This window comes from Haplochromis burtoni, unplaced genomic scaffold, assembly GCF_018398535.1.
Source record: "Haplochromis burtoni strain Fernald_Lab_line unplaced genomic scaffold, NCSU_Asbu1 Contig_20, whole genome shotgun sequence".
Taxonomy (NCBI): Eukaryota; Metazoa; Chordata; class Actinopteri; order Cichliformes; family Cichlidae; genus Haplochromis; species Haplochromis burtoni.
The window spans coordinates 2,848,933-2,866,933 of record NW_024582381.1 but is presented as its reverse complement, the minus strand read 5'-3'; the positions used below and the strand labels follow the sequence as shown (position 1 = coordinate 2,866,933).

The window sequence follows — 18,001 nt, the reverse complement described above, 5'->3', positions numbered from 1 at the left end:
ATGTAATAAAAACTTCAGATTTTCATGACCTGCTCAATCCCCATTAAACAGCCATGAATTCATGATGTAAACGACAGTTCTTTTTAAAAACAGACACAACTTCTTTTTTTTTTTTTTTTTTTTAAAGATGAAATCAAACCCATCTGTTAGTCCAAAGGGATTTTTAGTCAGAAGTGAAAACAGACATAGCTAAGCAGTTCATCTCCTGGAGCTCGTTGATGGAGTCTGTGGAGATGTGGCGCCCTCTTGTGTAGTGTAGCTGACATTACTGTTAGGTGAAAGCATTCGTTGATTGCACTTCAAAACGATTTAGAAGATTGTCAGGCTGGCCTGTGTTCAAATTTCTGAGCAGGTGAAAACATTTCGGAACTCACTGTGGGTTCACGCCCTCGGCCCACGCCCACGGGAGATGGGACACCTGGGTCTCATTAAGATGATCAGCATTTAAGCCAGAAGGTGACTGCTGTTCGTCACTGGATCGTTGTCTACCACGCGTTAGTGAAGCCAAGCTACTGCAAGTTGAGTTAAGTGTGTTTCCTTTGTGCGTTGTATTTAACCCTGGGCTGATGCTCACTAAAGATCTGATTCCAATACCTTCCCTGTTCTTACAGAAACTATAAACAGATACACAGAACAGATACTGTGTTTTTTCACATTCACTGTTAACAGGACACAGCTTTCTGTAATGCCATTTTCCCACAATTTACTTGAATGTTGCAAAAAATGTAAAAATCTGAAACTGTACAAAAGTATAAACTGTACAAAAGTATAAAAATATTTCATGTTGTTTTCTTTTTCACAGAAAGCTAGTAACACCTATTAAAACCTGCTTCTCACGCAGAGAACAGAATCGTTTATTCAGTCAATCATCGTCACCTGCCACATGGAGATGGGGCTGGTTCTCGTACAAGGTTTTCCGCCGAGCACCAGCAGCAGGTCGGGCAGATGCTGAGTGATGTCTCCATCCTTGTCCTCCAGCGCCTCCTCCTCTGAGCAGCTCCATTGTTTTATGAATGCTTTGTTCTCAAATGTCAGGCAGCTTCCAATACGCTGACCATCTATCTCTATTAAGGTCTCTCTGCTGGTCTCCAGTTCTGAAGAACTTCTGTTGGCTTCTCTGTCTGGAGTGAAAGTCTCCAGCTCTATAGCGTTATCTGGTGCTGGGAAGCACTTGTTCTTAAACGGCTTGAGTTTCCCTCCCAGTAACCTGGGCTGGAGTCCTGAGTCTGAGCAGAAGCTCTTGCTGGTGCTACTGGTTTTGTAGCTGGGACCCAGACCAGTGCAGCAATGGTGAATCTTGTCTGGGGGGTTGGAGCCCGGGAGTGTGGTGAGCTGCATCCAGGTCTGAGTGATGAAGCTGTATCTCCACAGGCAGTTCTTTGGAGAGTCCTGGGTCTCGCCTCCACCGAAAAGGAGCATTGAGTCTTTATAGGTGACAGCTGAGTGTCCTGTGAGTTTAGGAGGGCCGTACCTGAGAAAAACAACCACAGGTGGTGTTAGCAGGAAAGAGCACACCAAATGATGCCAAATAAGTTCAGCAGTCAGTGCTAAAAACATCAGAGCTAAACAGACCAGTCAGACAGGAAGTGCTGTTTGGACCACAGTTGTGCCTGAATGGGATACTAGCTGGGAGCACCAGGAGCTGTAATCGATAATCTGCTGATCCATGTGTGATCGTATGTGTGATAATATTTCTATATGGCGTGTTGTGCCATGTTACTTTATTAAAATTACCCCTGGATATAAAACACATCATTTGCACTGTTAAACCTGGGATGATAAATCTATTTCTGACAGATGTGTCACTCATCGTATTTAAAGGAGGCCCTGAAGGACGGACATCTCTTTTTGTTGAACACCAGCTGCCTTGATTCCTCTCCTTGTGTCTCTTCCTTGCCTCCTCTGCTTTCTGTGGTAGGGAGGGGCTAAGACTAATACACTAAGAGAGGAACTGAGGACACAAAAGAGGGGTGAGGCAAATGATCTGTGGAAAAACATCTTAAAGTGAGGTGTTGAGTTTAATACTGACTCTTGTGTGTTTTGAGGACACCAAAAAACTGACTGCAGATACATCTGTGTGTCACAGCAGACACTACAAGCTTTCTGTCTGCTTTTTCCTTTCCTTTTGCCAAAGCTCTTTTCGCACTTTGGGAATTAAAGCTGATATATCACAGATTAGAAAAACAGTGAGTCTATTTGTGGTACGTTTGTCACCAAGAATATGCAGACAGTAAAATTTCCCTTTGATCTGGATGCAAACTTGATTTCCAAGTCTCCTTCATCAGTTTCAGAGCTCTAATGCGCAGTGATTTCTGTGACGTGCACCTCTGATAATGTCTTTGAATTAAGTTGGCAGCACTCAGTCAGTTCATTTTGTGAAGGTTGAAGAGGCTGAAGCAAAAACAGCTAACAGGGAGAGCTGACTTTATACCATTATCTCTGAACATTTGATGCTTAGGTTTTGTTAAAGTAGCTAACAGCATAATACTGAACTCGCTTCGTGGTACATACCTCTGACCTGTTTGGAAAAAAATGAGGAAAAGCTAAGAATGAAGCTAGCTAACTACAGAAAGTCTTCAAATTAAAAAGGAAAACCAAAAAGTAAACTCAGGAAAGGACTACATCGTTCAGCCAATGACTGCTCACAATATATCTCAGGACGAGGTGCTCTCAGACTCCTGCTTATAGAGAGCAGCTCCTCTCAAACGTAACAAGTTAAGAGTGGAAAACTATTAATGTTAAGAGAATGAACCTGATGTCAGATCAACACAACACTCCCAAATACCCCCCTCCTTTAAACCATACTTGGCACATTCCCCCAGGAACCCTGCCATAAAACACCTCTAAACCAACCAGAGAAAGTTTGGAGAGGAGGTGAGAAACAAACAATTACACCTGCATCTTAAGCTCTCATATTTTTCTCAGACTTTACTTAAATGTAACTGTAACGGTTTACAACCTACAAAGTCAGGTTATGACCATTAGAAATCACAAGACCTTCCAGTAACATTGTGTTATTAAGATAAGATAAGATAAGATAAGATAAGATAAGATAACCTTTATTAGTCCCACACGTGGGAAATTAGGGTTACACTGTCTGTCTGTTTTTTTTCCATTTGCTGTATGATACCTGTGCCTCAGGGGGCAAAAACAAGTGACGTTAGTCCTGACTATGCTGCTGACCGGCTAATCATTAGTCCTGATAAACTGCTGTTCATGTTCATAACGCCAGACGAATCAGTCCACTCTGATGATCTGTTATCCACAAGTCTTTACATGTAACATATTCAGTCATCCAGAACAAAAACAACAACAAAAGAAAAACAAGTCTCCAGATGTAAATCTCAGTGATCTGAAGCTCTTTATATACCGGTACATACATTTACGTATTACTAAACTATTAAAGAGACGGTTCCTCAGGACTCTCTTTCCTTTTTTTTTCAACAGACACACTACAATCAGTGTTTCCACCTCACATGTCAGCCTGTCAGCACGAGGCAGCAGCGGCTGAAAAGTGATCCAGTCTTTTCAGCCGCTGCTGAAGGATTCTCTGTCTCATCAACTGGATCAGGTTCTTCTGCCATGTTGTGTTATGTGGGAATATTCAGATGGGGAGCTGCAACAGACTGCTTGTCAAGTTTTCTCGCGAGTCTTGACCTTCCCTTTATGTTCCTCCTGCTCTTTGCTTTACTCTTTATTCTAAAAACTGCATTTGTTTTACAAGGTTTGACTCATTTCTCACCCTTTACAATTTGCCATGAACACCACGCCTCATTACTCTGCATTACACCACTCTATCTGGAGTAAATCATTTAAATCATCTGAAGCAAATTAGTTTCTTGATTTGAAACACAAAGTTCTTTAAAAGCAAAACTAAATAAATAAATAAATTACAACTAAAATATAGTTTCACAAATTAAAACACAGGTAAAAAAAAATGTGAATAAAGAAACATTAGGAAGCAAAAAGTACTTTAACTTAAAAAATGAAAAGCAATGTAGCAAGCTTGTAATTTGCTAAACTGCTGGAGCGATTAGGACAATACAGCTATAAACAGGGCCTAAATTGAAAAAGCTAATGAGCAAAGTTGTGTTTTTTAGAGGCTGACCATCTGTAAGAGCCAGTGTGAGCTAATTTAGAATGACTCTGGGTCTGGGTCCATTGCTAACTGGTGCATTTAACTATAGTTTCAACAGGCAGCTTACCTACAGCTTCTAGGTTTTATTGTCAGAGTGTAGACCAAATATAATGACAGTAAAAACTCCCAGAAAGCTTAAGAGTCAGGAGCAGCAAAAACAATAACCACAGCACAGGATTAAAAAAAAACATAGAACTTTTTGACAGCCAGGTTAGTGAAACCCACAGAGATGAATTCGTTCAAGAGGCATATGATCCAGTAGTATATTCACAGGAGTGATGTGTTACATATTCACACCTTTATATCATGGCAAAAAAGACTTATGTATACCTGCAATAAGTGTGCCTCGTGAATGGAATTTTTCCAAGGTTAGGGAGGTCAGTTAATAATAATAAAAAAACATCTGACTCACCTAAGAATAGCTGAAAAACCAAAAAGACTCAAAATGTCTTGAATAAAAATCTTTGCATATGACAAATGTAGACAGTATTGCTTCATTTTTCTCTTATTTTATTCATTTTCCATAAGTGTAATTAGCTATATTCAGTCACAAACAGAATAAATGATATTGGGGCCTCTACTTAACCTATTTACAAAGTGAGCTGCAGTCAAATCCACAGACCTTGTGTGGACATCATGATGAACAGAGCAGCTATTTTCAGTATACATTATTTACAAACTGGCTTGTTTTGTATTGCACTGAATTAGTAAGTAACTGAAACAGCCTCATGTACGTTAACACAACCACAGCAAAATGCTGAAACACAGAGTTCATTGCAGTCATCGCTGTCTAACCATTCCAAAGTATTTCTTATTTTGTTGTAAAGGAAGTTTTCCAAAACATGTATCGATCATAACTATTGATAGTCTGGTATAACATGTAGATTTGTCTAGAAATATGCAATGCTATTCTGTGTTGTTTCACAGAATAGCCTGTTCAAGTACTGACACAAAAGCAGCCAGCAGGTGTCGCTGTGGAGATAGCTGTGAGATTGTTTTGAAACCATGATCCAGTGCTGGCACAACGACTTTGTATGTCTCAGTATGCCCATCACTACCTGTCAGTGGTTTTAATGTCGAGACTGATCTTTTTCACTGCATCCACTTTTCAAAAATACAGACAAACTCCGCACTTACTTGAGTGAACTCCATGTCTGGCTGCTGGAATTCCACTTCCAGAAGTCTCTCTGCTCCCGTAAACCTTTTAAGCCTCCGAACAGGTACACGCAGCCCTGATAGGCTATAGCTGAGTGACTGTGTCTGGGGCCTGGGCCTAATGAGTCCTGCTGAGAGCCACTCAGCAGGGACCAAGACATGGTATCTGCCATTAACACACACACAAACAAGGATCTATAATTAATGCTCATTCTGCAGCTCACATTGTGTTTGCATGTGTCACAATGCTGATGATGTTCACATGCTGCCCTCTAACTGAATATGGGTGAGATTTCACTCCTAGAAATGGTTCAGCTCAGTTTAATTGTCAATTTGTTTCTCCATCTCACAGCTATAAACTACATTCACACTGGTAAATATGAGTAGTTTATAAAATTATATTGACCAAGATGGAATCACAGCTAGAAGATGAGCTTGGCATCAAGTGGGACTAAACTGATGCAGTTTACTGAACTTATGATCTATCTCATTATATTAATGCTCAAAGTTGCTTATAGAAAAATCATGCTGAACAAAAGCTACAATTAATCTTTTGATAGTAACTCTGGCAAATACCATAAAAGGTCAGCTGATTTTGAGGGTGTGAGGTGGGAATTTTAAGATTTGGTTAGTTTTATATGGAAGGAGCTGACTGAATTCTCCCTTTTGTCAGTTTTAAACTCACTAAAGTCCAAACTCCAGAAATCCTGGGAGGTGCCTTTCATGTCAATGAATCCTCCGTACATGAGCATGGCAGAGCCGAGCACCACGGTGCTGTGGCCCTTCCTGTTGGTCGGCATTTGGGTCTGCACACAGAAAGAGAGAGAAATACATTTAGAATAGATGGTAAGCTACTTCTATGACCTTGATTGAACAGTCACAAAAAATGCATTAAATTTGGGCTTCTTCAACCTAACCCTAACCTTTCTCTTCCTACTTTGGTGATTCTCTTCCTACTTAGCTATATCCATTCTGTGGGGAAACACTGCAAATCAATTTATTTGACCTTTAAAGTTCTAACAAATATGTGGGTAGTGTGTGACTTCTGTTCTGCTGATACAAGCTAAAACAAGCAAAGGATGGCAGGAACTGTGCACAGTGTTCACTGATGTGCTTCCAAGTGTTGTGACTGCGTGACACAAAACAAACGGCAGCACACGAGGACTGAGCGGTTAATTATTTCTGTTATAAGCTGATAATGAGATCTAACCATCTGATTGTTTTCTATAGACAGAGAACATGTTATCATTTAGATATGAAAAGCGCTCGGTACCTGAAGCAAGCTCCTCTTTCCCTGCCACTGAACCCACTTCTGCTTTGCTGAAACACAAATGACACAAGAAAATTAAACTAAAAGAGTGACGTACAATAAAATGGATAAGATATCTTTACAACATCTGTCAGCCTTACTCCAAACAAAAAAAGTAAGTAAAGGCTAACATACAAAGAGGAGAGGCACTTCTGCGATGATTCTGAAATACACTGACACACACTGTTGTGCAGCCCAGTCTTATGAAATCTATTGTTACAGGGACACAAACTGTCCAGTTGGCCAAAGTAGAGAGGCTTTAAAAGACGTGGTAAATGTTATATTTTAACCTAAACCAAGACAGTTTTAAACCTAATCCTGCCGTTTTTAATGCTTAAATGTAACCAGGCAAAATATTTTTAATAAATAACCTATTTAAAAATACCACCAGCTACCTGTGCTACCTGTCCGCTTCCTAGCATAGGTGATTTTAAGAGAAGTTGACCCCTGACCTTGACCTTCAACTCAATTGAGATTCGAACTTGTCCGAGATGTTTTGTTAACTACACCTATGGTAGCAATTTGATCTTGATGCAAGGTGACTTACTTGTTGAATTATAACAGTCATAAGATTTTCAGAAAACTTTGCTTCTGACCTTGACCTTTAGGTCCAGGTCACTGAAATTCAAACTAGCCTTGAGATTTTTCATATATTGTAAGAATTTGACAATGTTACATCGCTTAATTTTGGAGTTATTACATTCATAAGCATGTGAATCAGCCTTTCACAGCTGAGGGATAAAAATTATACAAAAACTGTGAGTTGTATAGTCTCTGGCATGAACTGCAAAACGCTTCATGCCGCCACTAACCCCGCCTACCCCCAAATGTGGAAATTTTTGGCCTTTCAAAAAACTGCAAAATATTGAGAGCAGACTGATGCAAAGTGGTGTTCACGGACATAATTATTTTCAGAAACTGAAGGGATGACCTGCTGATCCTGAGACCCTTCTAATACTTAGAAAAACATCTTCAGGACCTTAACTTGCTTTGATCAGTGTGATCTGTCCTAACTATTATTAAGATTGCGGTAACACCAGTGTTGTTTCTCCACTCCACAGCTATCGCTACATTGACCTATCCACCTATTTCCTATCCAAGGATATTAACCTTGAAAGTTTACCCAGAATGCACTTTTTCAATGCTTGTCTCTGTTGCTCTATGTCAAAGAAATGAAACTGCTGCATTTTATGCAAGTCATGACAGATTCCATCATGCTGAACAAAAACTAGATTTTTCTTTACATCGTGACACTTGGAGTGGAACGAAAACTTGAAGAGCTTATACTTCTAAAAATATCCAAGTTCGGTAAAATGTAACAATTGTGTAAAACAATTGCTTCATTAAACATATTATAGTTATTATGAAAACAAAAGAACAAATTGATTTTGAGGGTGGGGGTTTCGGGGGCTTTTTACAGATGTGATATGATTTTATATATAATAAGTGGTGAGAATTGAAAAAAATTGTGCATGAGATGGAATTTAGGTTATGTTGGAACAAGCAGAATAAAAACTGAGCTGAAGTGAAGAACACAGGAAGTGTTAGAGCAGGAAATGAACACAGCTGCAGTTTTCCTCCATTTGATAAATATGTGTTGGGGTAAATCACCTTTTCTTATGTTGTTTCTAATTGTCTTTAGAGTCACCTGGACTTTGTTCACATACGTAAAACATGTTACTTCAGTAACCTGTATTGCACATGACACCGCTGTTATGAGCATGGAGACCCTCTCAGGTTTCTCTCTCAGCTTTAGTGACACAGAGGAATGAAACGTTTTACAGGGATTAGGAGGATCGACATGCAGCAACATGTTTTACCTGCTGAGCCTGAGAATTGACTACAACAGTAGTGAGACTGGCTGCCAGCCCATGCTGCACTGCAGTGAAACTCACCGATGTCGAACACCCAGAGAGCACATCTGCATGTGGTGTATGCAGAGTCCAACAGGCCTCCAAACACGTACAGGAAACCCTGAAAAGTTCAAAGCTGTTAAACATACTCTGCATGCCCACCGCTGTCATAAGATGGTCTCTCTGCTTTATGTCCAATGATTAAAGAAATTGAAGGTACCTTGTGAGCTACCATAGAATGTCCCTCTAGCTCCTCTGGTGCCGCTTCACCACTGCAGCTCAACTCGGTCCATTCATCAGACACTGAAATATTGAACACAGCAGTGTTGTTAACTGATGATTACAAAAAGAATATTATAGGAGGCTGTTTTATAAGAATGCAGCAAAAAACATCCTTTGCAAAGTTTAAGTGGAATAAATGTTGCATCTTTTTTCATGAATGACAGCGTGTATATAAACTTGAACGACTTGCAACACTTTCTACATCTGCACAAAGGCACTGCCCAAATACCACAGAAATAGTTGGTGCTATCTTCTAATAAAAGACTGCATATAAAAGATGGAGATTTGAAGCATTGTAGCCTTCACCAGGGTAGAGCAGGAGGTGATCATAACCATACCTGAAAGGATAGATCTTAGTGAAGATCAAAGTGTTAAGTCATAACATTTGTCTGTTTCTTTTGTGCTGTTTTAAGTAGTAGACTAATTGGTCATTTGAAGAGAGGGCTTTATGTAAATGAGTACCTGAACATGGTCTTTGGCTACTCTGCCTAATATGTAATTCTTAAAAAGAGGTCTTTCTAGTGGCTATTCTGCGACCAGCCACAAGGATATCGCTTCTAAGGAAGTATTCTGTCATCCGTCTTTATATAGATCTGCATTTTTATATATGCATGGCTATTAATGGATGGGGGCCCTTACCCACGTTGTATTTCCAGAAGTCCCTCAGGCATCTGTTCTCTCTGCCTCCCAGGACGTAGACGTTTGCATTGTAGCTGCAGCAGGCATGCTTGTAGCGGTCGCACGGGGACAGGCTGCTTCTCAGGGGGAGCTGTTTCCACAAACAGGGGTTGTTCTGACTCATACCTGGCAGCCCTCACTCTCACTGGAACATCTTCTAAAAGAAAGTAAGTGTATACAGTGGTGCGTTATATGGACCCACTATCATGGCTAAAAAGTGCCAAGAACAAATGTTACAGACTGGTTGCACCTTTTTAGCTTCATTGTGCGATGATATGCAGGACTAAATAGCCTTCTTTCTGTTAAAAGTTTACATTTTTTAAAATTAATTCTGCTCTCACTGCCGCTACAGATACTAGAGCCGCTGACTGACTCCACCTGGATGCTGTAAGTTATTAAATGGTGCAAAAAGATGAGTTTCATCTCCGTCCGTGTGAACAGGCCCTGATCAAAGTGGATGAAACAAAGGCTGCACTACAGGAGACAGGACAAATGAAAAACCCAAGCAACAGCTGCTTCCATATTCACGAGGGGTCACCACAGCAAGCTCCACATGTTTGATTTGGCAGTTTTACGCCAGATGCCCTTCCTAACCTGTCTGTGGCTGGAACTGACCCTGCAACCTTTTACTTTCTAAGCTAATGTGCAAACCACTACACAATAAATGCTTTAAAAACTGTCTGTATCACCAGAACATGAGTGGATATTCATGAGTTCATATCTTAAAAGAGCAGAGGGACTACACCAAGTTTTTTGGAGCACCGCTCCTCAAACAGAGCCAGAATTGTAGTGTAATAATAATAATATAACACGATAATATAATCATAATTTACTCAACTTTCCACTTATAATCCTGCACGCAACTACACTAATTTAACTTTCATTTTAGAACCCATCAGAGCTTTTCCCTCATTTGCATCTTTTTTCCGACTGCCTGCAGAGTCCTGAGAAAGATAAAATTAACTTTTATTTACATGCACATTGTGGCATTGACAGAATTTTATGCCGTTCTTCTTCCTTGTTGAATGATAAACTTCTTATCAAATGAAAACATTTCTTTCTCCTGAATTAATTTACTGAAGACATTTGGTTTGAGTGCGCATTAACTTTACTCCTCAAATGAATCCTGTTTGTTCTGCATTTACCCGATGGCCAGTGACAACAGCAGCCTTTGGAAAACTGTTCTGACGCACAAAACAACTGGATACCTTTTTTTTTTCCCCTGTCCCGTTTGGTTCTTTTGCCATCAGAATTATTGTCTAAAGGCAAAGAAAGATGCCCAACGGAATTACTTGACCAAATGGACCATCCCGGCCTTGCCGTATTGGTCTATTTGACTCACCTTTGCTTTTATTGTTTATTTTATTTTATTTTCGCTTGCTACACACGGGACAGACATGACTGGGGGAAAGAAAAGGGAGAAAGAACAAGGGAAAGGAAAACAGCGGGGAAGAGGAATGATGATAAAGGGCAAAAAACAAAAACCAACAAAACAAACAGACAAAAAATACATATATCAATCACCTGGATCACCTGTTGAGAAAGACAAAAGAGAAAACAAGCAAAAAAGAGAGAGCAATATAATAAACAACATCATTGCGATGATCTATGTGAATATAACAGTAAATACTAAATATTAATTATTATTGTGCAGCACGTAGGATTGACAGCACACAGGAGGAGAAGTAGGAGCCAAAAAGGGTGTCGTTTGTGTCTGTGAGCACCCGTGTGTGAGCACCCGTGTGTACACACCTGTGAGCATGAGCGCGCTTGTATTTAAAAGGTTCCTTCGTGTAATGATCTGCTAGAGGGCGTGGGGAGCCATAGCCCCGGATACCAACTGGATACCTTTTTAGTACCGACTGAGAGCACCCAGCATCTGAACAAGGAACCAAAGCAGAAACCTTCAAACTGACACTCAAGTTTCTCATCTACAAAGAAAGCAGGCTAAATCCAGACTGAACCCCTACTGTGGGAAGCATTTATCCAGTAATTTCCTGCAGTTTTGAAATATGAAATTTCAAGCCTATAAGAAGTTTAATGTTACTCAGTTACAGTGCTGAATTTGAATCAAACAGCTGTTTGGGGCCTTACTGGTTAGAGTTTGCATGTTCCTCCAGTGGCTTGGGTACTACAGCTTCTTGCCACAGTCCAAAGCGATGCATGTGAGGTTAACTAGTGATTCAGAAGTGCATGTAGGGCTGGATGTGAGTATGAGTGGCCGTCTGTCTCTGTGTTCCCACATTTACTAGCTATTCTACTAATGAATAATCCTCCTCACTCTTATTTTGAAAGTCCAGTTGATGCTAACTAGATAGCCTCATGTTCTCCCTGACGGATGGCTTCTTCATATATTCTCTTGGAGGTGGAGTTACTCCCAGTATCCTGAAACATGCCAACACCCATAGCACTCTAGGGAAATAAAGCTTCTTTTCAAGAGTTTCACTTCCTGCTTAAATAAAAACTAATACAGCTATGGGAAACACTGCGCTCAGCATGTTCTCTCTGGCTTTAATAGATGGTGTCCTGGATGGCTGATGACACACATGATCTTTTGGCATTTCAAAAACATATATTTAAATACTTGTTGTGGCAGAGACAGCGAAACTAGAGTACTAAAGAGAACCAAAACAGGCACATTTAGAACATGGAAACTCAATACAGAAAAATTGCCTAGCCAGCCTGTGAATTCTAACCCAAGGCCACCTTCAAAAAGTTGAAAATATAAAAAAGACCAAAATTTAAAACGTGAACTACTGGCTCATTTTAAATGTAATTTAGTTTTACAGCATAAAAAAATATTAAGGGCTGTTCTTTTTCCAATGGACAATGAAATTACTGACTTTTGTTATTGTTGTTATTATTTTATCATTCATCAGCTAATCGATCATTCCGTGAAATGTCAGAACACAGATGGATATAAGGTCGGTTTACTGTGTAATATACACATGAACAAGCAGTGGTGCTTTAGTTATATCAGTTATATTACTACAAGTCACTAAACAGCACCAGTGACTCATTTAAGGATGCTTTTACATAACATGTAAGCTGAGTTTCAATAGCGTTGCTCTTTCTCACTGTGAGCAGTAATTTTCCATCTCTAAGTGAGGAAGTATACTCAGTTTTACAAAGCAATTAGTATTCCTCTGTTTGGACTTGACCGCTGTCTTATCAGGCTGTCACAAGAGCAAACAGCTCTGAGGTCACAACACTTAAGTGACACACCTAGCCAAGTGTTGTCCAAATACTTGAGAGTCACATGAATAAATGGGACCATAACTTTGTTGTTCATGGAGAAAAAAAAGCAATATTCAGGAATGCAGTCCTTAAAATTTAGGATCAAATGGAGCAACAGCTGTTTTTCACCATATTTTTCTATATTTCCTAAAGCATCGGCTCATCTGCCTTGTGAACTTCAGGGTCACATCTAATTCTTAATACGCAGGGTTTAATATGATGTGAGCTCACCCTCTGCTGCTATAACAGCTTCAGCTTTCCTGGAAAGGCTTTCCATAATGTTTAAGAGCGTGTTTATGGGAATTTCTGACAATTTTTCCAGAAGCACATTTGTGAGGTTAGACGCTGTGTTGGATGACAAAGCCTGGTTTGCAGTCTGCACGTACAAACTCCAAAACACGTAAAAACTCCGAAGCACGTACAAACTCCAAAACATGTACAAAACACAACGGAAGTGCTCCAGGATGCTAGGGGCAGTGTTGAGCTTTTGTTACCTAGTGGTTACACAAGCCACGAAGTACCAAGTAAATTAACATTTTTTTAAATTATTTGAATATATATGACTGCCTGTGTATAAATACACAAACAATACACATATGCTTTCAATTGTGTACTTTAAGTGATCTAGGTAGCTTTGTTTTGGAAGTTCAGTTAACGCTAGAAATGTGTTTTGGAGTTTGTACATGCTTCAGAGTTTGTACGTGCTTTGTCTCTAGGGGCCACCGTATATATTTATATATAAACATATATAAATAAAACCACATTTTTTAAAAAACATTAGTAATTCCTTTTGTGCATAATTTTATATTGTTGTTGATAATAAATTAATTAAAGCAACAAAACAACCTGAAGAGCCAGTTGGGAGCCAAAAGAGCCGGCTCTTTTTAGTGAGCCGAGCCAAAAGAGCCGGCTCTCTAAAAAGAGCCGGAATTCCCATCGCTATTTTAGAGGTCAGTTGCAACTGACTATGCAGAAAGTTAGCAACCTTTGTGGACTTTTGCGCCTCAGCACCCCGCTCTGTGATTCTATGTGGCCTACCACTACATGGCTGAGTTACTGTCTGTCCCAATCGCGTTCACTTTGTTATAATGACACTAATAATTGATTGTGAAATATTTAGTACGTAGTATGACCAGACTTGTTGCATACGTTACATCCTATCACCATACCATACTGGATTCACTGAGCCCCTAACAGCAACAAATGCTTATATTTTTTTTTTGTTTTTATTTCATTTTTTTTTTAAAAACAAAAGCACTCAACCTCATCCTTAACTTAACATTCATATCATTCATTCATATATTGGTTAGAACATAACTGGATTATTAATAAGATTTTAATTTCAATTCAGAAAAGGAAAATATTCAGGCTAAAACAATGGCTTTTTAGTTTTTAAGCTCTCTTTTTGTCCTCTATTACAAATCAAAGCACCTGCTCTGTTTTTAATATAGATTTTGGTTTATGACACTCTTTTTTTTTTTTTAATCTTATTTAACCTTTTCTGTGTAAATGAACTCCTTCTTGATTGTAAATTTTACCTTATTGGATTTTATTTTACTGAACTTTTCTATTTTATTTGAGCTAATCTGTGATAGGCATTCTTTAATATTTTGGATACTATAACACAGGAAGTTCCAGCTTTTGGCATAAATACAGTTTATTCTTAAATTTAACATTTCAGGCATGTGATTATACTAGCACTGAAAGGTTAATCGGAATTCCTTTTTACATTTTGTCTTCCAGTAATTCTAAATAAAACAGGATAATTAGGATAAAGTGATTACTCGTTTGTTTTCTGTTACAATTCAAATGCACCTCTGTTCAAGTGTTTTTTGAAAGCCAAAACTCACTCACGGCTCAGGCTGAGATGACAGTCAGAGAATCTGTGGTTTTCGAGGTCCAATTATGGAAAGCAATCATTTGCTATAATGAAGCAGCTCTAATTAAGGCTGTGCAAATAACTGTGTATTTTGATTTCAATTACAGTTCCAACAAATATTACAACAAGTTACTCTAAAAAGAAACTCTACTGTCGTTTTTAAACTATTCAACCAACTCTGAGACTTCAGATTTGTCGTAAGATTTTTTCAGTGAAGAGGTTTTCTCCTGCAGTTACTGAACCTCACTCAGTCAACAAATACTGTTATTGCAGCAGGATGTGTAATCATGTTATTACAGAAATCTGAGTCGCAGAAAACTCAGGTTGCTGCAATGCTGCCCACTGGAATTTAAATAACGTTTGAGCACCATGATCAACTCCTGTGGTGAAAATAGCACAGCAAAACTGTTCCTATGTTGTTATGTTGGTTTCTGTCTTACATAGGTTATTTAAGTCTAATAGATTTCTTTGTGTTAATGAATTTATTCTCAATATGTGAAGATATCAGCCAAACAAATGAAACGGGATGGAGCTGTTAAAGAAACTGCAAAGTTTTGAAACTGTGAGCATACCCTAACTAGCGCTAGCCCATCTGCTCCATTGACCCAATAAATCATCCAATCGCAGTCGAGTTTAACATTAAAGCACCACCTTATACTTCGTAAAGAACCATGTAGGGCCCAAAGACAAAATACAACAGTACTGATGAGAAAAAAAAACTTCAAGCATGAAGAAATGTTCATGTGCAACTATGAAAAATTCAGATGACCAGAATTTGTGACCATACGTGGACAGCTATCAGCTGAACAGATAAAAAAATCTGCATCCTCTTTACATTTTTACCTTAAACCTGTAGCTCCACTAACTCAGTCTGCTGCTCACCTGCATAAACGCCGCTCTTTCTAAAACACGCACACTTGCTGAAACAAAGTTGGAACAAAATAAAAGGAGATCTTTTTAAACTTAGCCACTTTAAGCTCCAATCTAAAATCAAAGCAAGAGAAAAAAAATGTCCGCTTATTGTATTGCCCATGCAGCAGTACAAACTGCTGCATGGGCAGCAGTTTCAGGTGAGCGCAGCTGGGTCCAGTCCAGACAGTACGTGCAGTGAGGCCTGTGAATCACCTTGCTGAACTCTCCATGGCATCTGCTCCAGATCCACTATCTCCATTAGTTTAAAGGAGTGTCCTCTATACCTGAACACATATACCTCTATGTCCTCTATATAGCGGTCCCCAACCCCCGGGCCACGGACTGGTACCAAACAACTTTGATACTTTGTTTGGTACTGGGCCACAAGAGTTGAGGCTCGGGTGTGAAATGTATGGTTTACAGGGTATTTATTGTTAACTCTGGTTTTCCTGGGTCTTTTCCCGTGTGTTATGAATAATTTTTTTTGGGTACCGGTACTCGTTTTATTTTATTGTATTTATCCACGACACCTTAAAGGCCAGTCCATGAAAATATTGTCCGACATAAACCGGCTCGTGGCGCAAAAAAGGTTGGGGACCACTGCTCTATACAGTATAAAACACAGTGCAAAAGATGGACAGAGGCACCTCTGGTGTAGGTTCATCAAGTTGTGTTATGAAGCATCAAACTGAAGAGTTTTGCAACCAATTCGTGACGAAATGACCAAAATTGATCAAAGAAATATTTTATCCTGTGTCGCCTGATACAAAATCTGAAAAGTGCTTACAAAAGTCAGGACTAGTTTCCCACAGACTTCTGTGGGACCGGGAGTCTATGGAAGCAACTGCAATCAAATTGGAAACCAGAGATCAGTAAAGTTAATGGCAGTTAAACCTTTCTTAGTCCTGACTGACTGAACTGACCACCAATGAGTGCAAAGGATATCATTGACTGACACACGAGGGGAGTAAATACACAAGTGTTACCTAAGCAACCAGAGCCTGGTATCCTATCCACTACCAACCAACAGCCAGTGACAATGCTATGGGAAGGAAACAACCAAATCACTTCCTGTGTGGATGCTACTGTGTGGAGGCCACTTCAGGACTATACACAGAGTAACTGTTAGCTTGTTGCAAAAAAAAAAGCTAATATAATCACCTACAAATAATTTGGATTTTTTTTTTAAAAAAAGGGTCAAATTAAAAAGTATTTAAAAAGAGACTGCATGGCCTCTTTTTAAATACAGTAAGCTATTACTGCTTTACAAACATTCATCAGTACAGTGGAAGTGATCTGTGGAGTTACTGGACCAACATAGTGTCAGTATTGTATTCTGGTAGCTGACTTGTTAGGGAGGATGTTAATCAGAAATTCAGTAATATATTCTTTCCAAGGAAATGCACTTTATAGATGGTACCGAACTTAAAATATGAGGTAAAGATTTAAATCAACCAGTCTCTGCCAATCCTCTGGGTAAATGTGTAATATATTACTTTTCCCAAGCTGGTGCAATCAGATAAAGCACACACAATGGAGCCGCTGTATTCCCATGAAGCCACATTAGTGATGTTTTCACTCCTATCGAATCTGAAATTCTCGGACAGTTACAGATAATAAGACATGAAGTTGTCTGGGTGACTAAGGCTACGCTAACTGCCCTCTTTCTTTATCTTAGGTGTATACTCAGGACAAAAAGTGTTTTCTAACCGTTTAACATTAGATAAGTAGCAACAGGCGCTTTTTTGTACAAGGCGGCTGTTAACGTGAAGTTGTCTGATGTGTACAACCGTTCCTAACGTGACTTTAGACACTTCAGTTTAATCAGGGGGAATGCGACCCGTGAACCCACAACTCGCTCACATCTCCAGCAGCGACTCCCCGCGTGCTTTCAGTAGTTATGTAATCGAAGGAAAGCCACTTGGCTAAAGTAAGATACCTTACTGGTTTCCCACATATTAAACCCCGAGGAAAATCTATCAGAGGAATGATAACGGTAACGCTCGAGAAGAGGAAATGAGATCAACTTTTTTTTCGTCTGTTTGATCAAAACGGAACCAAAGCAGGTCCGAGCTTCAGTGCCGAAAAGCTTCTGAGCTCCAAAATAGTTATAAAAAGGTCACTTCATGTGAAAAAACAAAACAAAAAAAGCAGCCAGTTTTGGCGTTAAAATTATGTTTTACTTACGCACAGTCCTCCGCTGCAGTGTCTCTTTTTTGGTCGTTGCTTTACTGCTAACGGGCTGCTGGTGCGTTCGATTTCACCTCGTAAATTCCCACCGCAGGTCTGGGAAGTGAAAGAATTTGTTTGGATTGGCCACGCGTCCGTGACGGCAAAAAACAAATGTACTGCGTATGATGAGATATGAAACCTCATTTTAGATACACATTACAATGTTATTTTCAAAAGCAACCTAATTAGGTGACTATGATGTATAAGAATGATTAAAAAAAATCCGTTTTAATATAATACACGTGCTCTTGGGTGAAAAACGGAACGACTCAATCATGATTATCAGAATTTTTTCCAGATGCTAATAAACAGTTTATAGCAAGGCA

At 39.3% G+C, this 18,001-nt stretch overlaps 1 protein-coding gene across 2 annotated transcripts; it reads right to left on the bottom strand.

The window, feature by feature from the left end:
• Positions 1 to 833: 833 nt before the first annotated feature.
• Positions 834 to 17,753, bottom strand: si:dkey-3d4.3 (leucine-zipper-like transcriptional regulator 1 homolog). Of its 2 annotated transcripts, none has more exons than XM_005919357.2 (8): positions 17,631 to 17,753; positions 9,377 to 9,572; positions 8,676 to 8,758; positions 8,498 to 8,576; positions 6,567 to 6,613; positions 5,979 to 6,099; positions 5,276 to 5,459; positions 834 to 1,471 (listed from the first exon to the last, which is right to left on the bottom strand). In XM_005919357.2, the coding sequence occupies exons 2-8, from the start codon at positions 9,537 to 9,539 to the stop codon at positions 859 to 861; spliced, it is 1,290 nt and encodes a 429-aa protein (XP_005919419.1). In that variant the 5' UTR covers positions 9,540 to 9,572; positions 17,631 to 17,753; the 3' UTR covers positions 834 to 858. The 2 variants fall into 2 exon arrangements, with proteins under 2 accessions (XP_005919419.1, XP_005919420.1); XM_005919358.3 differs by having other exon boundaries at positions 9,377 to 9,569; positions 17,631 to 17,710.
• Positions 17,754 to 18,001: the final 248 nt, after the last annotated feature.